Here is a 17,041-nt window from a genome sequence, read left to right on the forward strand (position 1 = left end):
ATGCATCCCACATAAACTCCGACTTGAAAATATGAAAACAAAAAATTATAGCAAACACACCTCTCTAATGCTCCAACCCCAATCGGCACCCTCAACAGCATCAAACCTAGATAACACAGCGCTAGCGAATCGATTAGCTTCGGAGACTCCATAAGCCGTCTACGATGGTATGCATTCTCCGCTTCCTCGTCTTCCGTTGCAGCAGCGTCATCGTCACATCCGGATCTGCATCTACATCGCTGTTACTTGCGCCAGTAGTAACAGCAACAGACGATGGCCCCATCTGCGAACTAAACACTTGCGGTAGACCCGCATCACCATCATCTTCAGACGCATCCGCAAGTCCGTCTCCGCTGCGGCTGTACAGCTGCGGCAAGCGGAGGGTCCAGAGATCTTTGACGAGGGCCTGCACACGAAATATATAGACTTAACTGTAAGTTCTTTATACGAAAACAGATATGTATATATGCATACCTCAAGCTCCGGTGGCATCCCTTTACTATGCACGAGCGCATGGCATTGTTTCCAAAGGAGGAGCTGGTATGCTTCGAGGAAGAGCTGGTAGGCCTGGGTTCCATGGTATGCTGGTGGATGATAAGAACGCCATTGCCGTTGTTCCATGTTAGATATACCAAGGAATCAAAATAGTAGCCACAGTCACGCCGGGTAAATCAATTTGCTTCGTTCCACTCAAGGCATGTAGGTATTTTATATGTGACATGTTCTAGCGCGAAATGTGACAGAGACGGAAAAAAAAAGGCGAGGAGGAAGGAAGGATGTATGGATGCATATCAAAGAAATGAAGACTAACTCTTTGACATTCTCTCCGTCTTCACCTTCTTCTGCCGGATGACTTTGCCCTGCATACCGAAATCGTCATCGTCAACGATCACTTGGCGGCCCTACACACACCCATGTATTAGCTGGTCGTCTCCATGCTCCCTTTCACTTCAATTCATTCCTCATTCTCCTCTCCGCCTTTCAAAAACTCCTCCTCTTATCTCAACATGTCCGCATCCACACATATCTACACCCTGATATAGAATCCGGATAAACAACACCGTTCGATAAAAACATACCTCCTGTTGATGCCCACCAGCCCGACAAAACCACAGACCATTTTCCAGGATATACCGCGTCTCGAGACAGCCATCTTGGCCACAGACGCCGCGGGTGACGGATTCTTGCATTCCCGTGGGTTACTTATGTACTTTACCCATCGCCCTATTTTTGGATATCTCTAACTGGTCGGACCTTGCAAATAAATAACTTTCGTGTTGTGAGGCTCTCACTTGACTTGAGATTTCGATTTTGAGGGATATGGAGGTTGTTTCGTTTCAAACGCCCAATCCATTCACAACACTGGGGGGGCTCATGTGGTTGGTATTGAGCGTGGTGAGCTTACGCCGTGGGAAATATGAATGGGTTCTGCCACCAAAAAACTTTGAACTTTGAACTGGAACTGTGAGAAAATATAAAACGACAGATGCCAAACTTCAATCATGGAGGAAAAAGTAGCAAGGAGGATTGAAATTGAAAGGAAACTAAACATGACACATTGAATAACTTAAGCAGAAAAATACTCCGTTCATTAATTCAACTGCGATTTCAGTATTGACGTATGTCCATCGGCACACACTACTCCCTGCACATGCAACCTTTGTTTGACATGAGAAAATAAACTTAAAACAAGTAAGCAGCACAAACGTTTCTAGAAAATAGCTATAGCTATAGATATCTTTTTTGTATTATTTATTTTTATGCAGGCTTTCTTTTTACTTTTTTCTCCTTCCTCTCCTCTCCTCGGCTTCTTCTTTTCCTCCTTTACCCATTGAAGTTTTTCATCAGAAGGTCAAAGGAAGGATTAAATGATGAATCAAAAAGAAAGGGAAAACAAAACACTAATCCAACCCTTCATCACGGTCCCATCTTTTATTTTAAATTGGCATTTCTGTCCTGGAAAAGAAAACGAAAAAGGAGGTAGCCCGGGGGGCGGGGGGCGGAAGGGGAAATGAGGGAATGATGAAAACGGATGAAAACTGAAAGATGTAAGATATTTTTTCCCTTTTCCCTTTGCTCAATGAAGCATAAGGAAAAGGTCTCAGTCAGTTTTTTCTCTCTGCTATATATTTTTGCTATTTTCCTTTTATATCCTTCCTTCCTTTTCCCGCTTCCCATGGTCGTTCGCATATTTCCCCCCAGGACATAATGAAAAAAAAAGGACAAAAAAGAAATTCGGCAGGGTTAGGGGTTGGTGGGGAACGGCGACTGGGTTTCAAATCTCAAACACGCCTTTGCACTAAGGAGTTAAGTAAAATAGACAAACACATCAGCACGTCAAAGGAAGAGAGGGGGAAAGAAACGGAGCATAAACACATTTCAAGACTAAACTACTTTGCATAGAAGTTAGACTTAAGAGCGGGGAGCTTCCTTGGCATCCATGGCAACCTCCTCGCCCATGGCAGTCAAGACAACGACGTCTGTAGTATTCATTCATTATTAGTTTTATCAAAGGGCAAAAGCGGGGGAGGCGAGGGGAAGTAAATAAACATACTGGTGTCCTTCTCCTCGGTGCGGAAGAGCTTCACGATCTTCTCACCAATATCACCTTCAGGCAATTTGACGTCGTCCTTGAGAGAGCCGTCATCGGACATGAGGGACAGGAAGCCATCGTCGGTGATGTCCAGCTATACATAATTATATAATTAGCATACACGCTTCCCCCGACGCATACGTGCATATTTGCAAGTACAGAGATATGGGTATATATCATACCAATTGATATTCCTTGCGAGACACATTGGGAACTTCCATGTTGTGGGTGGAAGGGCAAAGATCTTCGAGCTTCTTGGAGGTGAAGATATCGATGGCGACCAGGTGGACTTTTGCGTGGCCGTGCTTGCCTGTCTTGGAGGTGGACATCTCGACGATCTTGCAAGGGCGGTTCTTGATGACAACGAAGCCGTTCTTCCTCAGGGCAGAGCACTGCATCGGGTAGGTGGCTGAGGCGCCAGCGTCGGCGCTCTCAAAGGTGTGTTCATGCTGTTGAGACGGGGTTGGTGGTGGTTAGTATAGATGTTATTACGCTGTTTATTGTTCATTGAGCGATTGTGGTATTTTGAACAACGATTCAAACGAATAATGGATTCTATCAATTGATTTCTCAAAAGTAAAGACAAGTGAAGATGTGTTGGTTTGTAATTGCAAAAGAATGATTTGCCAGGGCCTTTTTTATGAGCATTTTGAAGATGCGGGGGAGGAGTGGTAAGTAAATAAGGGAGGGAAAAAAAAATAAAATTCAGGTTGACAAGAGGCGGGGAGGAGACCATACCTGCGCATCATCGGCCATGGTGGATGAGATGGGAATGGTAATGGGAGTGGATTACAGAGGAGAAGAAGGCCGACAAGCAGGAGAACAGAGAGCTGGCAGACGAGAGCCGTGAAGCGGGAAGCAAAGATGAGCAGAAGGAGAGAAGCGAAGACGAGGTTGTCTGACGGCCGCAGTCACCAAGAAAAGTGCAAACTGGAAAGTGGAAAGTGGGCTGCTGCTTATGTAAGTGGAGGGGCGGAGGGGAATGCGCGCTAGGCCGCTTCGGGGCTGGTCGCACGTGCCAAGCCATGCGCGCTTGTGGTCTCTGTCGCTGCACGGACATATCTTCCACAGAGCCTCATGCTTACCGCTTTGGGACATCCTCAAGTGCATATCTAAGTACGTCCATCCACATGTTCTCCTGACATCATTATCCTCGTTAGATATGCTCGCGAGCTAGGCGGTGACTACTAAATGCTATGCGGCTGCAGCCGCAGCTGTCTCCGGCCGCTGTCCCCGCCTAGCCCATCATGTGGCTGGATCGTTTCTCGGCCCATCCCTCCTCCGCCTCTGGTGCCTCTACTCCCGGCCCTCGTGGTTACTCTCCCGCCCGCCGTCCCCAGCACCAGCAGCACCTCGGCGCTGCTACCCAGCAAAGTCGCCCGGCCTTCAGCCCTCGCTCCTCCTCCCTTTCCGTCTCCCTGACGACTACTCCTAATGCGTCCTCGACTTCTCTCCCTAATACCCTGCGCCAGGCAAGCGGTTCCTCCTTCCATCGACAGAACGGCTCGAAGCCGGACCAGCGTCCTACGGGCTCTACCGCTGTAGACCCACTCGAAGTGCTGTATGGCATCATTGGGAAACGTCCCGGGACAGGGGCTGATTTAGACACGCCAACCATCGTGCATGCGACAGGAACTGTCGAGGCTACTGACAAGCCGGAATGCCTAGTTGAGGATATCGATTTCGGGGAGTTGAGTCTGGAAGAATTCGCCCAGCAAAAGGAGGAGAGTGAGGAAGGGAAATTGAAACGACGTGTTGATGTTCAGACTATAGAGCAGTGTATGCCCTCGAAGCATTGGTTGACATGTAGTGATTCGTTGACTAATTAATACATTGTGCAGATGAAAGGGAAAGGGATAGGTTTCAGGACCTGCACAGTGCAATTAACGTAGGTCCAGCCTCCCTCGATTTTCTTAAAAGAATGAGAAAACCAAAATAATAAAAATAAGGTCTGTGCATATTTTTAATACGTCTTCTGTTTAGGGTTGCGACGACGTTTTGAAATCAGTCGAATCCTACCTGTCCAGATTCCGGACGGACCTTGGAGCAGTCTCTGCGGAAATTGAATCGCTACAATCTCGATCAGCCCAGCTGAATTCCCAACTCGAGAACAGACGCAACCTAGAGCGGTTACTGGGGCCAGCCGTCGAAGATGTCAGCATATCACCGAAAGTTGTGCATCTGATATCGGAGGGACCCATCAACCAAGAATGGGTGAAAGCTCTAAATGAAGTCGAGACCAGATCGGCCAATATCGAAGCAAACACGTCTACTACCAGTAATGTCAGGGCCGTCGAGGATATTAAGCCATTATTATCTGATCTGAAAGCGAAGGTGATCCTTATTTCAATATTCCAAATAAGGATGCACTATCTAACGTGATTTCGTTAAAGGCCATCGAAAGAATCCGAGACTATCTAGTCGCGCAGATAAAAGCCATTCGATCACCCAACATCAACGCACAGATTATCCAGCAGCAATCCTTGATAAAATATAAAGATCTATACGGCTTCCTCTCTAGAAACCACTCCGCTCTCACAGAAGAAATTATCCAAGCCTATATCAACACAATGAGATGGTATTACCTATCCAACTTCACCCGCTACCATCAAGCGTTGGAGAAACTTAAAGTACATCATGCGGAGCGCAATGATTTACTGGGTGGTGATCCGAGCGCCCAAAAAGCATGTATGTAACACCTCCTCGATCGTTTTATTTTGAAGATATACGTAGCGTGAAACTAAAATTTTTCCCGCAGCAAATATATTCCCCAGCGGCCGAAACCAAACGTACGACCCGTTCGCTCTCGGCCGGCGCATGGATATTTTAAAGTCCTCCCAAACCGCTCTCCCTTCTTACCTAGCGGAGGAAAACGCCAGCCATGCAACCACTACAAACCCAAATGCAAAAGTCAACCCCAAAACCCAACCGTCAATCCACGGCCTAGAAGTTCCCTTCCGAAACTTCAACCTAGCCCTAATCGACAACATTTCTGCCGAATATTCCTTCGTAGCGGAAATGTTCGTCACAAAGACGCAATCCCTACGCACCAGCTCCCGGCGCGTAATCGAGATGTTCGAACCCGTCTTCGCCCTCGGCCATAACCTCACAAAACACCTAATTGACTCGTCGACCGATTGTCTAGGCATCTTACTATGCGTCCGCCTAAACCAGCATTTCGCCTTTGAGCTGCAACGACGCAAAGTCCCCGTCGCAGACAACTATATCAATGGAATTAACATGCTTCTCTGGCCCCGTTTCCAGATGGTAATGGATCTGCACACCGAATCAATCCAACGCATCGCCGGAAATACTACTGGCAACATCGGCGCTATTCTCTCCCTCTCAGAAACCACCAACCCAAATACATCTTCCCCCGCTTTCTCATCATCATCAGCCCCGCATTTCCTCACCCAGCGCTTCGGCCAGTTCCTTCAGGGCATACTAGCGCTGAGCAGTGAGGCAGGAGACGACGAACCTGTCTCGAATTCCCTAGCGCGGTTACGGGTAGAGTTTGATGCGTTGTTGGTGAAGTTGGCGAAGGCAGCAAATGGCTCTGATGCGAGGGGCCGGGAGAGGTTTTTGTGGAGTAATTATTCGTTGATTGGGACGATTATTAGCGATACGCGGGGGAGGTTGGCGGAGGAGGTGAAGGAGGTGAGTTTCACGTTTCTTGTTCATTTTCTTGGGGGGTTGATAATGAATTGTATCCGTTATATTGCTAACGGCTTTTGAAAACAGCATTACACTCAGTTGATCAAGAATTCGGCGGGAAGACGGTGACCGGGACGGGAGGTGATAGAAGATCTGATTATGTAGTTTTCGAGTCTGGAAAGCACGACTAGGATATTTCAATGGCGTTGTTGATTTTGGATTTTTTTTCTTCCCTAACCATCCTTTCCCCGTGTTGTATATCCCATGCTGAATATGGGACTGGGTGCCATTTTTACCTATGTACCTTGTCCCCTGATTCATTGATATTCTGCTTTACTGTATATCTAAAGGTTGCTTCTTTTATTTTATCTCCGACGTTTTGTTCTTGAATCGTTCTGCGGTATGCTAGGCCCACTGCAGAATTAGCTCCAGAAGGAATAGGACATAGATATAGATGGCTACAGATACATAATAGATCATTGATTAAGCTTGTTCTTTCGCCCCTTGCTTCTCTGCCTTCAATTGAAGGATTGAAGGTCTCTCAAGTGTGTGAAACTGGAGAAACTGCCGATGCCGAAAACTAAACCCAATTGGGCTGGGCGCATTGCCGAATTTCTCGGCTCTTCTTCGGGCATCGAGTATCAATTATCAATGCACATCTCGTCGAGTGACAGAAATTCCCCTCCACCTTCTCGCTTCTCTGCAAAAGAAGGAGGTTTCAGCGAGTATCTGGAGTTCGATTTGATTCGTTTTTATTTGCCCCATCTCTTTATCCCTGGTCTTTGGCAGCGACAACCACGCTTTGTCGGTTCCGTCTAACCTCAATGCTTTCTTGCCCACCGGCACGGATACGGTCGACAACAATCAGATATATCCGCAGAAATCAAAGGAGGCAGGAAAGGCTATTTTCGACAAGCACAAATACCAATGTCGATTTTACACACGCGGTAAGTACAAGGTACAGGTCTCCCCATACCCTCCTGAATATCCATTATAATCCACATCAACAACACACACCCCTTCCCCATGCCCACCCCCAGCCCATCTAACCCAAACATCCACAAAACCAGATAATCGGCGGCGGCATCGTCGGCCTCTCCATCGCCCGCCACCTCTCCCTCACCCGCCCAAACACCACCACCATCCTGCTCGAACGCCACCCTGCCCTCGGCACAGAAACAACCAGCCGCAACTCCGAAGTCATCCACGCAGGCCTCTACTACCCACCCTCCTCGCTGAAGACCCGACTCTGCATCCGCGGCAAACACCTCCTCTACGATCTCTGCGCCTCCCCCGCCCACAACATCCCCCACCGCCGCACCGGGAAATGGATCCTGGCGCAGGATGCGGAGCAGTTGGACCGCCTACAGCGCATGCACGAGCATGCGGCGCGCCTGGGGGTGCCTACGCGGTTTTTGGCCAGGGGGGAGATAGCCCGGCGAGAGCCGGATGTAAGGGCGCGGGCGGGGGTGTTGGAGAGTCCCAGCACAGGGATTGTGGATAGCCATGCGCTGATGGCGTGTTTGCACGCTGAGTTTGAGGGGGCCGGCGGTGACGTTGCGCTTTGGACGGCTGTGAGTCGGATCGAGAAGGTGGGGGTGGGCGGGGGGTATAGGATCTATACGCGCTCTGCTGGGACGGGGAGAGAGGCAAGAGACAGTGCGAGGGGAGGGGAAGGAGAGGGGGATGAGGATGAAGCTGTGATTACGGCGGAGGCGCTTATCAATGCCGCTGGCCACAACGCCTGCGCTATTTCGAATATGCTCCTGCCATCTGACCGCCACGTCCGGCCAGCATACGCAAAGGGGACATATTTCTCCTACTCCGCATCCAGCCCCAAGCCGCGCACCCTGCTTTACCCGGCTCCCAAGCCAGGGCTGGGCGGATTGGGCACGCATCTCACGCTAGATATGACGGGCCAAGTACGTTTCGGTCCGGATGTGGAGTGGGTTGATGGACCAGAGGATCTGGTGCCGCGCCTGGGGAGGCTCGAGGATGCTGTAAGGGAAATTCAGGAGTATTTGCCTGGTGTGCGGCCAGAGGCGATTGGGTTGGATTATTGTGGGGTTAGGCCGAAGTTGGCTGTGAAGGAGGGTGAGGATAGGGGCGCGTTTAGGGATTTTGTGATTAGGGAGGAGGAATGTTTTGAGGGGTTTGTGAATTTATTGGGGATTGAGAGTCCTGGGCTGACGAGTGCGCTGGCGATTGGGGAGATGGTTGAGGAGTTGCTATATGGGTAGGTCGGGTGGGTGAAAATATGTTTGAGGATAGGGGTTGGAGGGTATGGGAGAGAGTTTGACTTGTTGGTTTCGGCGGTGGGACGACATATTACAGACGGAGATATACATTTAGATACCCTATTTGAATTGCGCATAGAATGACTCAGTCGAAAGTAGAAGTTGTGCATGGAGCCTTGACTATATTCCCAAACGCAAGTTCTTCCGTTCATTCATTCAGCCAAATTTCAACGACAGAATATGCACACCATGCGACACTCTGCAATCATATTCCCGGATCCAATCTACACGAGTGCTATACCTATAGGCGTGTAGTAGCATCGGAGGGGGGGAATTGGGATGAGTACATTGTTCGAACTAGCTCAGTAACTGCAAGCGCCATTGTGACAGATAATTCATTCAGCTCGCCACATAAGAAGACATCTCCGCCACCTACCACTCTTCAAATCAGGATGTGCCGGATCTTGTAACGCACGAACTGCAATAGCCTCCTCCTCGCCAGGTCCGATATTATACTATATATCCGAAACAGGAGTCAGCTTAAACTGCCCTCTCTCGCAACCACAGCATTCACAAATCGTATCCAGAGGAAAATGTTGATGGAACGTAAAAAGAAAAGGAGGGGGGGAAAGAAATCCATACGTCAACCAACCCAGTCACCAATCCCAGCTTCAAAACCAACCGCTCCACTGCCTCCGCCACCAAAAGCGCATCCCCCGCTACATCTCCAGTCCCTCTCAACCCAGGAATATAGGCAACCGCCCTCGCAATCTGCGCCGCCTCCCCGGCCTCCCCAATTCCCCGCCCCTCACCACCAGCACCCTCCCTCGCCTTTTCCGCCATAAACCTAATCACCTTCCCCAAACTAATACACGACGTGACCCCATGTGGAATGCCATAGGTCGACCCAATAGCATGGCCAATCGCATGGCTAATGCCCAGAGCGCCAGAGAACTGGAAGGGAAAGAGGGCCGCGTAGCTGCCGAGGAAAAGACGCTGGCGGATGTCTGCATCTTGGGGAGTGGTGAGGCACTGAGGGAGGAGGGTGAAGAGGTCAGTGAGGGCGGAGAGGGCTAGGCGTTTCGTTGGGACTTCAGGGGCGGAAGGGTTGTAGAGGAGTTCGAGGGCATGGTCGAGAGCGCGGATCTGTGAGATGGGTTAGCACATAATGTTGGAAGAACCGGGGAGATGGAAGGGGGGTGAACGTGCGGCGCTACTTAGCCATAGTCGTAGGGGTGTATGGAGTGCGATGTCCCCGTCGTAGAGCACCGCTATATTTGTGATGCCTCTCAGCGTTACGATTCCTGAAGGGGGAATTCCCTCCCAACTCTTCCTCCCACCCAAAAGGACATGAACATAGAAGTCCTCAATACGAAAAGACATTTAACTATACCCTTCGGTACTAACTCCCCGTCTGCAACCGCCACCTTACTCCCATCTGCATTGGTAAACCCCGCATTCTTCGTGGTCTCTGCCACGCTTAGTGTGGTCGGCACTGCAATGCTGGGTATCCATTTCGCTTCCTCCCTGCCCTGTCCCTGATTACCCCTTGCTTTGTGCAAACGATATGCAACAGCTTTAGCAGCATCGATGGGCGACCCGCCGCCGACGGAGAGCAGCACGTCAGCACCAGAGCTCTTAACGGCAGCGACAGCGGCTTCGATGTCTGCTATGGGGCTATTCTGGGAATATTTGTTGTTAGTAATTAAGTGTTGCTGTTTATCTCCTGTGCCGATTCTTTATGTATATATGAACAATAGAGAGGTTAAGTTCCTGGATCTTGGAAGATAGCGGAGAGCAGGAGAAGGGCAATGGAAAAAGCAGGAGAGAAAAAACAAAAAAACGCACGCATGCTCTCGCACCCCACTATACGTGCCGGCATGATGCGTTTCACCCAATATCTCTTCTATGCGTCTGATCACTGGCGTTTTCTCGCGGAGAGATTTGCCCGTGATGATAAACGCCTTTGAGGCGCCCAGATTGGCGATCACCGTGAGGAGGGAGGCGACACATCCTGCGCTTTCATGGTTAGTTTTTTTCTGGTCTGTCCTAGGATTGATGCATGCATTGATAGATTTGTAGGGAGTGAAAGGGAGCGTGATATCGTGATGTTCAAATGCTTACCGCGACCGTAAAGCATGTACAGTGGTGTCCAATAAGTCAGCGTACTAGCGGCTCGGCGCTGAGAACCCCTCTTCTTACCCCTCTTCTTCAAAGATTCCTCCATCATCCAACATCCCCCCTATACATCAAAAGATGCCCTCAAAACCGAAAACATTGCGGAGAGAACACTCTCCAGCTATTATTAATACTATTTTGAACCTTTGAAAGTGGGAACATTCATTTCTAGATATAGCTTGAATTTTAGAGCTCCCTCACTCCACCATATCCTCTATTGTTTATCATGAATCTCATTGAATAGATGAAGGAAGTCCTAAAAAATGTCCTGGGAGGCCTTCTAAGCTCTCTGCCTGTGATCAATGCCATCTTATTCTCTCTGTAGAGAAGAATCCCTTCCACCCTCTAGCCAGCTTTCTCACACCCTCAAAATCTGGCTCCTATATTTGCCGAAATACAGCAAGACAGTATCTTGAAAAGAATGAATGATATGCCTTTAAACTGCAAAAGAAGCCCTATTTAAAGCCTATACACAAGGAAGTTTGAAGAGCTTTTGGTATTCAACACAGAAATTGGACTGATGAAGATTTCTCTTGTGTGAGCTTCTCAGATGAAGCTCACTTTGAGGTTGGATTGGATATATCAAGCTGCTATGTTTGTTGTCCAGTTGGTAAAGGTTATGAGAGTAGATATCTACTCTCTACCTTCAAATCTGAGTGTACCTCAGTGAGTGTATGGGGAGCAATAAGCTGGGATTTCAAATCTAAGCTGGTTTTTATTCCATTGAATGTCTGGATGAATTCTAAGGAGTATATCAAGATTATACTACTTCATGGCTATCCCCATTATATTTGTATTCTTGAAAAACATGGGATTGCACTCTGGGCAGAAGATGGAGCTAGATATCATATCTCTAAGCTGTTAAAACAGTGGATGGATGATTGGCAGATGGATTGAATGAAATGGCCTGCACAAAGTTCTGATTTAAATCCTATAGAGAATCTATGGGCAATAATGAAGTTCCATATATCAAAGATACAACATCGAATACACTCTGAAGCTGAGATGAGAATAGAATTACAGATGATATGGGATTCTATTACACAACTTGAGATACAGCATCTAATCAGCTTCATGCCCTGAAGGTTAGCCACAGTTATCAAAGCCAGAGATGGATCAACCAAGTATTAGAGAAGAAAATGTATATAGGTATTCTTTATTGATTTAGCTATATAAAACATGTATATAATTCTATATTGGATACCTGGTTGAGATTTTATTTAATATCTAGTTGAGATGGGTAGGGTGCTGAATCTCGGCGCCGAGCCTCTAGTACGCTGACTTATTGGACACCACTGTACATGGTTGGGGAGGCGGTATATGCTCCGCGAAGTGTGCTGTCAACACTACTGCCTTGCATGATGGGGGGAAACATGATGCTTGGACGATTTCAGTCTTTTTGATGCCTTTGGTTGGGTTAATTGCCTAACCGTCTGTGTCCGCAGTTCCAGGGTTTATTTTACTATGTACGGATGCTTCCTGATAATGGAGGTTTGTGCACCGTGCTTAACGGAGTAACAGACGGATTGCCACAATTTCCCGGCAATACACATACATCAAGGCGTTTCCAGGAAAGAAAAGAGGGAGCAATAGATATAACACATACGCACCACAAAAGAATCTGATTCAATGTGCCATCAGACACCGTACACATATACGCATGTAGTAGAGTACACAACAAACCAACATGCACCACGATAGGAACTAAGCGTATCAAGGTAGACTACAGCACGGGGGAACCCATAAGGCATATATCAACATCAACTTTTCCCTGTCTTCTATTGGAGATAAGAAAAGACAAAAATAAGTAAGTAAAGAGAAGAACAAGAATAACTTGCTTGCTGTCTGCTCAATCGACCATCTTGTCTTTCTCAAAGACGGGGAATACACTCAATTCCCGAATCTCAGGTGTAGAAAGGAACTTATGAAAGTAATAAACAGCGTTGGTAACAAATAAAGAACAATTCTTATAATCTCTCATTGCTCACCTCCCCTTCTTCATTGCCGCCTTCTCTCTTTCTTTCTTCTTTTCCGTAGTTAATTAGCACCCGGAAATAAATTGGGGGTTTGTGAAGGAAGAGGAACGAAGTTAAGAAGATATGAAAGGATAATGTCAAGCAACTTCCAAGCCACTCCATTCCCGAATCTCCATGTGTTGTTTGTTGCTCTTATAAAGCGGCAATATAGAAGAAGACGAGGTGATGGGTGGAACTGCAGCCTTAAAGGAAATGCGGATGGACGGATGGACGGAGATGATATTGGGGGAGGATAAGAAGATGATGACACGCCGTCGTAGCGTATGTGAGGAGGGAGGAGAGGGAATTGGCACGTAAAAAAAAAATAGACACTACAAGGGACACTGAGAAATGTAAAAAGAAGCAGAAGGACCAATACAACAAATTGAGGACAGAGCGTACATACCATACCATCTAAAGAAGGGATAAAAGAAAAAAAAGAAAAAATTGGAAGGGAGTAAAAGAAGAAGAATAATAATAATAAGATAAAAAAAAATCATAACATAATAAAAGAAAAGTTACTCATAAATCACGTAAAAAGGAAAATTCCAACAGAGGTGAAAAATGAAACAAAAACAAACCACTCAGGGGGACCGTGGGGGAGTTCTTTTAAATAGCGTGTAACAAATACATTAAAAAAAACCATAGAATGGGCTGCTTTTTGTTTCGCTAACACCTGCTTTAACCATCCCGTCCCTCCCAATTGAAACGGACCATCAAAAAAGGGAAAGAAACGTTAAAAAAAAAAAAAAAAAACAGAACCAGAAAGCCCCGCAGGAGTTGAAGATTAGGATTTGGTCTCTTCTGACTTGCTGTCTTTGCCGGCTTCCTTCGACTGTTTGGCTGCGTCCGCAGCTTCACCTTCACCACCCTTGCTCTTCATATATTCATCATAAACATTTATAGCCTCGTCGACCTTGGCACGAAGTGCAGCGTCATCATCGACCCTATTGTAGAGCAGCGACAGCATTAGAATACTGATCAAACGACAACAACGAAGCAATTGTCGGGTTGCGGTGAGGGAGAAACTTACAAACTAAGTAGTTCTGCATTGTCCATTTCCAAAAGCATACCAGTGATCTTGCCAGCCAACTCTGGTTGTTGGGCTTGGATCTTAGGGTAGATAGCTTCACCAAGCATTTGTTTTTGTTGGGCGGGTGGCGCTGCACTCAAAGCCTGGAGATTGAGGGTAGGACCGCCGACGGACTCATCACGGGGGGGCATTGCTTGTCCTGGTCCGGTTCCACGACCAGCTTGTCCGGAACGGACCATACCGCCTTGTTGGGGTGGAATGCCACGGCCTTGTGCGAAACCTTGGCCGCCAGCCCGCATGCCTGGTACATTAGCCAAATTTGGAGGCATACCCTGTATGCCAGGAACCTGGCCGCGGCCGCCACCACCTCGTCCGAATGATGCTTGAACTTGGGCAATAGCTTGTGGGTAGCTGAGACCGTTTGGCAGCCCACCAGGACCTTGGAGCGCACCAATGGGAAGGCCCTGGGCACCTAGGCCAAAGGCATTTGGTGGGAGTTGTTGGTTGGGGTTAATGCCGCGACCACCTTGCTGTCCCGGGAACCCTGCGGCGAATTGACCAGGTCGGCCACCTGGCATGCCAGGTATAACCATCCCAGGTTGTTGACCAAAAGCCATACCACCGCGTTGTGCAGCGTTGGCGGGGATGAATCCTTGCTGGCCCGGTGGGTAGTAGACAGCGGGCTGCATGAACTGTTAAGAACAATCAGAATACACAGGAACTGGTACAGATGGTGGTATGAAAATTCTCCTAACTTACTGGCTGGGACATTCCTGCAGCAGCAGCAACCTGCTGTTGTCGGATAGTATTACGAGCTTGAATGCTTGCCTCAAGCTTTGCACGTGGTACGTGTTAGCAGGTTGACAATAGAAAGTATGCAAGAGAAAAGCATAGACTTGAAGCACGTACCTGGCTTTTGCGGACATCTTTCCGCTGGGCTAGTGCGACGTATAGAGGTTTGCCATTGACCATGCGCTGGTTCATTTCCGTGACGGCCTTAGAAGCTTCATCAGGATTGCTGAAGCAGACGAAACCAAAGCCCTTGCTTTTCCCAAGTTTCTTTTCAGTAGCATTTTTGCTGTCGGATTTCTCAACTTTGTCGCTCTTGTCAGCGGAGTCCTCCTCACCAGACTCCTTCTTAGCCTCATCTTTCACGTTTTCCTTATTGGCGCTCTCTTTTTCCTTCTCAGATTCAGAACCGGGATCCCCAGCAGTGTCACGCATAACTCGAGCAGAGGTAATATTTCCAAAGCTGATGAAGAGGTCCCGCAGTTTCTCATCATCGATGTCATCGGTCAAGTTCTTGACGTAGAGATTAACACCCTGGTATTTGGATGCCTTTTCGACACGGGCAGCCTCATGCTGTTTGCGCAACTCCTCCTCCCGCTCGTGCTTCTTCTGTGCGCGGCCGACGTAAAGTTTCTGACCCTTGTATTCCTTGTCGTTTAATTCTTCAACAGCGGCAGCAGCACTCTCATGCTTGACGAAGTTGACGAAACCGAACCCTCTGCTCTTTCCAGTCTCCCCGTCACGGCTAATAGATGCGGAGGTGATTTCGCCGTATTTTTCAAACAGCTCCCGGAACTCCTCATTGGAGACCTCAGTATCCAAGTTCTTCACGTATACGTTGGTAAAATTGGCCTTCATCTCCTCGAATTTGCTCTGGCGATCTTTCTTGGCAATATGGTGGCCGACGAATACCTTCTTCTCGTTCAGCAACATACCGTTGACGTGTTTGATGGCGTTGGTGGCGGCTTCCGCGGTTTCGTAATGGACAAAGCCATAGCCCTTAGAATTACCGAACTCGTCCTGGGCGACTTTGCAACTGAGAATGTTACCGAAAGCGGCGAAGGTGTCGTGAAGGGCCTTGTTGTCGATAGCGGTATCCAGGTTCTTGATGAAGACATTGCCCTGGCCGGTTTTGCGCAGGGCAGGATCACGCTGGGACCACATAATCCGGCAAGGTTTGCCTTTGATGAGGGTGTAGTTGAGGTCTTCGAGAGCACGTTCGCCATCAGCAGTGTTGTTGTAGTTGACATAAGCATAACCGAGAGAACGTCTGGTGACAGCATCGCGGCACACACGGATGGAAGCGACTTGGCCGATGGAGGAGAAGAGCTCGAAAAGCATGGCTTCGGTGACGGAGGGGTCTAATTCTCCGACGTAGAGGGAGGCAGAATGTGGTTGGGTGGTGCTGGGACCAGCAGAATTGGGGGTCTCGCTGCCATCTCCGGCAGCATCATTTGCAAAGTTTGTGTTAACGGTGGTGCCGTTCGTCGAGGATTCCACGGGGTTGCTCTCTGGGGCGGCGACGGACGATACTTCAGCAGCAGACATTTTGGCGATTGAGAATGTTCTTATTTTCTTCGAATATCTGGGGGCAAGAAGATGAGTAAGATGGTGAGTAGAGCTCAACCAGACCACAGAAACAAAGCAGGTAGATATGGATTTTATTTGGGGAAATTAGGAAGGCGGGATGAGGGTGTGTTCGCTCTGCGGGAAATTTTGGCAGGCTCAGAGAAAGGGCGACAAAAGACGACAACGACCTACACTGGATATATAAATGGGAGTGATACTCAAAGGAGCTAAAAGGGATATCAACAGGGTGATCTGCCAAACGGAGACATTTTGTTAGTAGAATGGTCCTGGCGCTGATAGTGATGCCTGTCGTTGTGGAGATGGGGAACGAAAAGATAGAAGCAAAGTCCGGGAGATCGCAGCACCGTCAGGCAAGCTGGAGCAATATGGACTCACGAGATAGATCCTGCACGAGAGGATTTCTTTCAAGGGGAGGTGGAATTTTCAAATTTTTTTGGCACGTTACGAGTATTTTCGACTAGGGGAAGGGGGCAGAGCGAGGGAGAGAATATCGGATGGAGGCACAGTGGCTGACCAGAGAGAGAGGTTACTGACTCTGTTGTTGGATGGAGATGAAGCACTGGAATGTCGTAGTGGCAGTGTCCAGAAGACCAAGACCGTCGACGAGATAAGGAAAGAAAGGAGATAGATTGAGAAAATAGATGGATGAGGAGGTTGAAGATAGAAGACGAGGTTGCTGTTGCTGTGACAAAAGAAAAGACCACACAAGCAAACCGCAAGACCTTTTTTGACCTTTTTCTTTTTTTTTACAGTTTTTTTTTTCTTTTTTTCTCCTTTGGGTCCGATTTAATTTTTTTTTTTTTCGATTTTGGGGTTTGTGAAGGGGGAAAAGGACAAAAGAATAAAATTTGGAGTTTGGCCAAAATGAAAAAATCAAATTGGGCGTGTTGAAACTAGTCCCAGTCGGGAAATATTTTCGCAGCTACTTCAGGCCCAATTTAACACCTTGTTG

General features: G+C 48.0%; 6 protein-coding genes across 6 annotated transcripts; 2 read left to right on the forward strand and 4 right to left on the reverse strand.

Moving 5' to 3' along the window:
* Positions 1 to 133: 133 nt before the first annotated feature.
* Positions 134 to 1,190, reverse strand: HCBG_06200 (uncharacterized protein; the record flags this gene model as incomplete). Its single annotated transcript, XM_045433249.1, has 4 exons — positions 134 to 406; positions 475 to 584; positions 812 to 902; positions 1,080 to 1,190. 4 exons carry the CDS (start codon positions 1,188 to 1,190, stop codon positions 134 to 136), a joined length of 585 nt encoding a protein of 194 aa, XP_045286417.1.
* A 490-nt stretch (positions 1,191 to 1,680) lies between these two features.
* On the reverse strand, positions 1,681 to 3,447 carry HCBG_06201 (eukaryotic translation initiation factor 5A-2; the record flags this gene model as incomplete). The annotated part of the gene is made up of 4 exons (XM_045433250.1): positions 1,681 to 2,480; positions 2,555 to 2,687; positions 2,776 to 3,042; positions 3,332 to 3,447. The coding sequence occupies 4 exons, from the start codon at positions 3,347 to 3,349 to the stop codon at positions 2,413 to 2,415; spliced, it is 486 nt and encodes a 161-aa protein (XP_045286418.1).
* Positions 3,448 to 3,840: 393 nt separating this feature from the next.
* HCBG_06202 (Vps52/Sac2 family protein) lies at positions 3,841 to 6,741 on the forward strand (the record flags this gene model as incomplete). Its single annotated transcript, XM_045433251.1, has 6 exons — positions 3,841 to 4,372; positions 4,435 to 4,481; positions 4,577 to 4,927; positions 4,987 to 5,281; positions 5,352 to 6,250; positions 6,335 to 6,741. 6 exons carry the CDS (start codon positions 3,841 to 3,843, stop codon positions 6,374 to 6,376), a joined length of 2,166 nt encoding a protein of 721 aa, XP_045286419.1.
* A 330-nt stretch (positions 6,742 to 7,071) lies between these two features.
* On the forward strand, positions 7,072 to 8,487 carry HCBG_06203 (NAD dehydrogenase; the record flags this gene model as incomplete). Its single annotated transcript, XM_045433252.1, has 2 exons — positions 7,072 to 7,194; positions 7,318 to 8,487. 2 exons carry the CDS (start codon positions 7,072 to 7,074, stop codon positions 8,485 to 8,487), a joined length of 1,293 nt encoding a protein of 430 aa, XP_045286420.1.
* A 281-nt stretch (positions 8,488 to 8,768) lies between these two features.
* On the reverse strand, positions 8,769 to 10,711 carry HCBG_06204 (alcohol dehydrogenase; the record flags this gene model as incomplete). Its single annotated transcript, XM_045433253.1, has 6 exons — positions 8,769 to 8,785; positions 8,921 to 8,999; positions 9,127 to 9,630; positions 9,888 to 10,166; positions 10,347 to 10,498; positions 10,609 to 10,711. 6 exons carry the CDS (start codon positions 10,709 to 10,711, stop codon positions 8,769 to 8,771), a joined length of 1,134 nt encoding a protein of 377 aa, XP_045286421.1.
* Positions 10,712 to 13,464: 2,753 nt separating this feature from the next.
* Positions 13,465 to 16,047, reverse strand: HCBG_06205 (polyadenylate-binding protein; the record flags this gene model as incomplete). Its single annotated transcript, XM_045433254.1, has 4 exons — positions 13,465 to 13,624; positions 13,711 to 14,402; positions 14,470 to 14,544; positions 14,620 to 16,047. The coding sequence occupies 4 exons, from the start codon at positions 16,045 to 16,047 to the stop codon at positions 13,465 to 13,467; spliced, it is 2,355 nt and encodes a 784-aa protein (XP_045286422.1).
* Positions 16,048 to 17,041: the final 994 nt, after the last annotated feature.

Source organism: Histoplasma capsulatum (assembly GCF_000150115.1).
Source record: "Histoplasma capsulatum G186AR genomic scaffold supercont2.8, whole genome shotgun sequence".
NCBI classification, from domain to species: Eukaryota; Fungi; Ascomycota; class Eurotiomycetes; order Onygenales; family Ajellomycetaceae; genus Histoplasma; species Histoplasma capsulatum.